Raw genomic sequence first — 6,749 nt, forward strand, 5'->3', positions numbered from 1 at the left:
CTTTGATTTGATCTCCTAATTTGGACATTTTCCTCCAAAGCGTGTGATAAGTACATGTTTATCGATGAAGCTAATAATTATTCTGTCAAAAGTTCTTTAGTGTCAAATTCATGAATAAAACAAGTCTTGGCCTTATCGAAAATTTATATTCCTTTCTGCCTCTGCCATTTTTATAAATACCGCATGCTATAAACAGCTATAGAAGAACAGGACGCACTTTTTTTGTCTATGAAGAACTCAGTAGTTTAGTTCTTGAACAAATTATAAGAACTGTAAATATACATGTACCAGCTGTAAGAGTTAAAATGTCATCATAGTAAGCTAAGATTCTGACAATCAACATGCTTATTTTTTCTCTTATATATTTTTCAGTTTTTCTTTTGGCCTGAAGCCATCTCTTGAATTTAAAGTGAATACTGAGCATTTACATGTATGAGAAACAAAGGCCTGTTAATACACTCACGAAGGAAGTCACAACCCTTGCCCAAAAATGTAAAGCACAATCAGACAGTGATGAAGAGGGAACAGACCAAGCTGGAAATATTGTCTTATATTGCAATAATGATTGCAATTGTCACGTAATTAAATTTTATAATTGTTATGGTACATTGAAATTTCCATGAACCCTTTCTGTAAATAACTTTCATATTACTGTGACAAGCACATGCAAATTTCCATGGACTCTTTTGGCAAAACACATTTCAATTAGTCTCACAGTTACAAGGTACTGATATTTCCATTAACCCCAGCAGTCTAGTTTTTGTACAACCGTTGCATATACATTGATTCTTTTGGTGAAGAATTTTTACAGGGTACGTGTAAAGATTATATACCTCAGTTGCACTCAACATATTAAGTACATGGAAACTTCCCTGGACCCTTTTGATTAAAACTATTTAAATTAGTGTCAACGTTACACGGTACGTGGAAATCTCAATGGACCCTTTCCGTACAGAATTTTTGAATTAGTCTCATTGTTACGGGGAACCTTTATTACCCCTTTTGTAAAGCATCTTTGGAATTTTCCACAATTTCTGGTCGAAACCATGTTTTTGTCCTTTTGAAGGATATTTACCTATGTTTGAGGTACATGTGCACTTCTGAATACAAACGTTTTGCGGCATTATAGGGATATTTGCGACACACAAGTGGAAAAATAAACGCTGCTGTGTGCGCATCGTTACTATTAATGGACAGGTAGTAAGAATATGCAAGAAACGATTTGAAATAAACCAAGTTAGAAGTGAGTGTTGTTGGTCACTTTAGTCCGATAACTGCTGATAAGGTCTGAAGACTTAGGTCAATGGATAATTTTTCGGTTTCTGTGTACGATTCTTTTCTCTCTAATCTGAAACTATAAATGTAAAGAGCTCTATTCTTTTCCAGATTTCTTACTTCAGAAAACCACCGTACAGAACCCAGGTTGACTTGTGTTTTTATAGTTTTCTTGGAACAATCTCACAAGTTAAGCGTGCTGAGTGGCTCGGGTTAGCGTGCCTCCGAAACTTCTCGAAACTTCCTGGTGTCACATATGACAGAACAAAGCACGATCAAGGCTTTTTTATTTGTTCGATAAATGGATGGTAGATTACAAAATGTCACTGAGTTCTCGCAAATAATTTGGCAGCTGAATGATGACATGTGGCCTTGACGCACTAAGCCATAGAAAATTAGTTATCATCAATCGAATATATATATCTAGCAAGCGTTTCTTACTGTGACATATTCAATACTTTAGTGGTTGTTCTGATAGTTAACAACTATTCACCGAAGTGGAGGTGGCTAGTGGTGGATATTTACCGATCCGCGAAGCGGCGAGTTAAAAATATTTACCACTAGCCACAGACACTGAGGTGAATACTTGTTTTAGTATATACTAAAATAGTGAGATAATACAGTACAAAAATATGATTTTAACTCATTTATTCCTGCAAAGATTACAACCTTTTCGAGTGCAAATTCCGTGCGAATTGCTCGGAGATGAGTAGTTAACCATTATCCTGCGAAATCGCGCGATATATCGCCTGATACTTAGCCGACGAGGCCGTTGGCCGAGTTGGGTAAAATCAGGCGATATTCCGCAATATTAAGCAGGATAATCGTTTACTATTCAACACATTGATGGCAAAGCACAATTGTCTGCTTTTTTGGGGAAAAAAAGCTGGAAAAACTACCATTTTTCTCCGGGAAACACAAAATTACGTATATCGCAGGATATCCGTTGAGTACGCACGACGAATATTGCGCGCGCTATGACCATATTTGGACATTGTCAAAATGTGTTTAAAAATAATTAACAATTATTCGCCGAAGGCGAAGTGATTATCGGTGAATATTCCCCGAGACGAAGTCGAGGTGAATATTCACATATAATCACTGAGCCTGAGGCGAACAATTGTTTTAGTATAAATACACAGGTGATTATTTTAAAAAAAGAGAAAAAAAAAAACATTTCAACGCGAAATCATCTTGACTTACAATGGCAAAACGACTACTGGCAGCCGTTTTGTCCGTCGAGGTGATTATCGGCTGATAATCCGAGATAGCGAGCCAATGAGAGCGCGCGATTTTGTATAATCACCTGTGTATTTATACTAATGAACAATTATTCACCGAAGTGGAGGTTAATAGTGGTGGACTTTCACGGACACCGCGGTGATTAATTGTTTTAGTACATACCACACAGGTTGAATAAAAAACGAACCAAAAAAAACTTTGTTTTTGCAAAATACAGTGGAGAATTTTAACTCTCGCGCGCCGGCTACTCGGAGGTGAATAATGAGGTGAATAATACTTGGATAATCACCTCCGAGTTAGCCAATCAGCGCGGGCGTTCAACGCTATCCACTGTTTTAGTATATACTAAAATTGGTTATCGTCTTACTAATTTAGACGATCGCAAATTAGTCACTTTGCGTGCGCTCGAGGCAGGAAAAATTACGATGAATTCTCTTGAAAATTGGTCTACTTGCCCTACTTGCTCCTATCGAGATTAGAAGAGTTTAATAAAAAAATATGAAAGTATCTCGCACTATGGTTGCCTTTGTTTGAACTTTGTGGTTACTATGGCCAGGTTGACAAGGTTCACACGGTAACATAAGCATAAACAAGACGACTTTCACACTTGTAAAATAATACAGAGTTTTATTATAAAATTCTGGCAGAGTTTTATCATCACTCTTCACGCGCAGCTGTAAACGGAAGACGGCAGGTTGCTGTTTGACAAAAAAAAAACATGAAAATTCTCTTATTGTAATTTTGATAACTTGATTGATATTTGAAGGTTTCAGGCATAAAATGAACCGAATCAAAAAAGTTTCCTTGATTTATTTCAGCCTGATATTTACCGTTTGCCATAGAAGCAAAAGCCCTGCTTCGACCCTGCTGTCGTTTATGATTGAATGACTGAAAATCCTTATTTATCGAGGGACATTTCCAACTGGTGTAACAGTGAATTGGAGTATTTAAAACGTACTAAAAAAAGCTATAACTTTCGTCTTTCTTAAGTTCTCTAAAAAGCTGAATAAGAATAAAACATATTCATCCCCGATTTCTTGAAAAGACAGATTATGATACGCAATCCCATGATGAGTTTCCCGTGAAAATGTTTTATGAAACCAGTACCTTTGAAGGAAATTTATTTCTTAATTAAAACCTTACAAATGATTAAACAGGCGCGAGGTGCCACAGGCCTAAGAGCGGTGTTGTTCATTGTTCCGACGACAACGACAAAGCAACAAGTCTCTGAAGGCTTTGCGAAAGCGACTGTTAAATGCAGCATATATGGCCGGATTGATAGCGCTATTTGCGTGGGCAAGAAAGTAGCCCACAAAAGAGAAAGTGGCCGGGACACCACATGGAAACTTTTCTTGGCCAAAGAATGTGTTAAACTGCGCGATGTAAACTGGCAGCCAGCACAGTGCAAAAACCACCACAACTGCGAGTAGCATCTTCAGAACCTTCTTCTTGGACCTGTCAGCGCGAAGTTGATTTGCTTGCGTTTGAACTCCAGGAACTTTTCTGACCCAAAGATTGTGAATAACGAAACTGTACAAGACGGACATAGTTAAAAGAGGAAAAACATAAAAAGCTGCGAAAAGAACGATTGTGAAGTCCCTGGCCGCATTTTCTGTGAAGACCGGAGTCCATACCTCAAAGCAATAAATTTTTTGGGCTTGTTCGTCGAAAACGATTTTCATGGCGTAAAGGAGCGGAGAGTTGACGGCGATTCCAACTATCCACACCACTGCAATCATGATACGTGCTATGGAAAATGTCACGTACCGCTTGAGAGGGAACATGATAGCTAGGAAACGGTCAATAGAGATAGCTGCCAACGTCAAAACTGAGCTTGCTACAGACAGTGACTGTGTGAAAGGGATGATCTTGCACAAAGTGTCAGACCAGTCGATGCTGCGAGTCGCTATAAATGTGATTACGCCCGGCATGTTAAAAGCTGCCAGCAAAAGGTCGGCAACGGCCATGTTCACGATCAAATAGTTTGTGACAGTTCGCATGTGTCTGTTCAAGACAACAACGAGTATGACCAGCACATTGCCTATTAGAGAGCCAAACAGGATGATGAAGTAGGCAGTTAACTTGAAAACTTGTTCTGTGCGTGTATCGTTGTGATATTCACATTGTATTTCGGGGTCAGTGCTATTGCTTGGTGCCATTGAGCATAAAATGATAAACTGAGACTGACTTGTCCTTAAGGTCACACTGTACTGAAAATCGGTGAATGAAAACGTACCTTCAGTTCAAAGCAAAATAGGCGATAAGTGATTCCGCTCTCTCTCTCTCTCTTCGCCAAACTGTGTGATCTGTACAAGCCGCCTTATTTAATTGATAAATAGATGGTGGGTTACTGAGTTCTCGCAAATTATTCAGCAACTGAATTATAGCATGTGGCCTTGGTCGCGCTATAAGCCCTAAAAAAATAGTTATCATTAATCGAATATCTAGCAAACGTTTCTTACTGTGACTTATTCAATACTTTTGGTTGTTCTGATAGAATAAGTTATCGACTTACTAATCTAGAAGGTCGCAACTGATTAGTCACTTTGCATACACTCGAGACAGGAAAAATTGCGATGACCTCTCTTGAAGATTAATCTAGTTGCCCAGGGACACAGCTCCTATGGAGATAGAGGACTCTGGTAAAAAAGTATGAAAGTACCTCGCACTGTGGTTGCCTTTGTCTAAGCTTTGTGTTACTATGGCCAGGTTGACAAGGTTCAAACGGTAACATAAGCATAAACAAGACAACCTTCACACTTGTAAAATAATACACTATTTTATTTTAAGATTCAATCTTTGTTCTCTGTATAAAATCCGCACGCGTCATTGGTTAAAATTGATCAGGTGAGTTCCCGTTACCTGGCGACATCAAAGTGACAGAGTGCGTTATTACAATAACGCATAAAAACTGTGCAGTGTTCTTCAACTTCAAACGTACATGGCTTCAAGTTCAAGATTTTCCGAGTTTGAGGAGGAAAAAATTACTGAAATAACTTACTTGACGCCCGATAAAGTCGGAAAGACTAAAGTAATACGGTAATAAAGTCATTTGAGAGCCTGCAAAACAGTGTATAACGAATACTGCATGCTGAATACTGTTTGTCGAAAATGTCCTCTATCGCTTTTCAAGCAATAGAGGACTTTTTTCATGTTTGTGTCTCCCCCTTGTGTTTAAGATGGGCTAGGTAAAAACACGGAAAAAGTCCTGTATTGCTCAAATTGTCAACAGCTGGCACTGGATTGTCAGATGTCCTGGAAAAGACATCCATTATTTTTGTTGGCACGCCTTTGAGAAGTGCCACAACTTGGTTTGTTGCAAAAAAGGATTAGGCCATTGTGAGACACCATATAAAGCGTTTTGTGCCCCCAAGAGGGATTCTGTTAGAGTTAGGACACTTGCAGGTTCAAGGTATAAATGTACATTTTGTGTTGCTTTACATACATTTCATTTCTTCGATTTGATCTCCTAATTTGGACATTTTTCTCCAAAGCGTGTGATAAGCACATGTTTATCGATGAAGCTAATAATTATTCTGTCAAAAGTTCTTCAGTGTCAAATTCATGAATAAAACAAGTCTTGGCCTTATCGAAAATTTATATTCCTTCCTGCCTCTGCCATTTTTATAAATACCGCATGCAATAAACAGCTATAGAAGAACAGGACGCACTTTTTTGTCTATGAATGAAGAACTTAGTAGTTTAGTTCTTGAACAAATTATAAGAACTGTAAATATACATGTACCAGCTGTAAGAGTTAAAATGTCATCAAAGTAAGCTAAGTCTCTGACAATCAACATGCTTATTTTTTCTCTTATATATTTTTCAGTTTTTCTTTTGGCCTGAAGCCATCTCTTGAATTTAAAGTGAATACTGAGCATTTACATGTATGAGAAACAAAGGCCTGTTAATACACTCAAGAAGGAAGTCACAACCCTTACCCAAAAATGTAAAGCATAATCAGACAGTGATGAATAGGGAATTGACCGAGCTGGAAATATTGTCTTATATTGCAATAATGATTGCAATTGTCACGTAATTAAATTTAATAATTGTTATGGTACATTGAAATTACCATGAACCCTTTCTGCAAATAACTTTCATATTACCAGTATTACTGTTACAAGCACATGCAAATTTCCATGGACTCTTTTGGCAAAACACATTTCAATTAGTCTCACAGTTACAAGGTACTGATATTTCCATTAACCCCAGAAGTCTAGTTTTTGTAC

At 37.8% G+C, this 6,749-nt stretch overlaps 1 protein-coding gene across 1 annotated transcript; it reads right to left on the reverse strand.

The window, feature by feature from the left end:
* Positions 1–3,188: 3,188 nt before the first annotated feature.
* Positions 3,189–5,524, reverse strand: LOC138043505 (QRFP-like peptide receptor). Its single transcript, XM_068889803.1, has 2 exons — positions 5,033–5,524; positions 3,189–4,931 (listed from the first exon to the last, which is right to left on the reverse strand). The coding sequence occupies exon 2, from the start codon at positions 4,674–4,676 to the stop codon at positions 3,693–3,695; it is 984 nt and encodes a 327-aa protein (XP_068745904.1). The 5' UTR covers positions 4,677–4,931; positions 5,033–5,524; the 3' UTR covers positions 3,189–3,692.
* Between the last annotated feature and the right edge of the window lie 1,225 nt (positions 5,525–6,749).

The sequence above is a fragment of the Montipora capricornis genome, chromosome 3 (assembly GCF_036669925.1).
Source record: "Montipora capricornis isolate CH-2021 chromosome 3, ASM3666992v2, whole genome shotgun sequence".
In the NCBI taxonomy this organism is placed as follows: domain Eukaryota; kingdom Metazoa; phylum Cnidaria; class Anthozoa; order Scleractinia; family Acroporidae; genus Montipora; species Montipora capricornis.

Coding starts and splice junctions, on each gene's coding strand:
- LOC138043505 (XM_068889803.1), bottom strand. CDS start 4,676: ATGGCACCAAGCAATAGCACTGACCCCGAAATACAATGTGAATATCAC.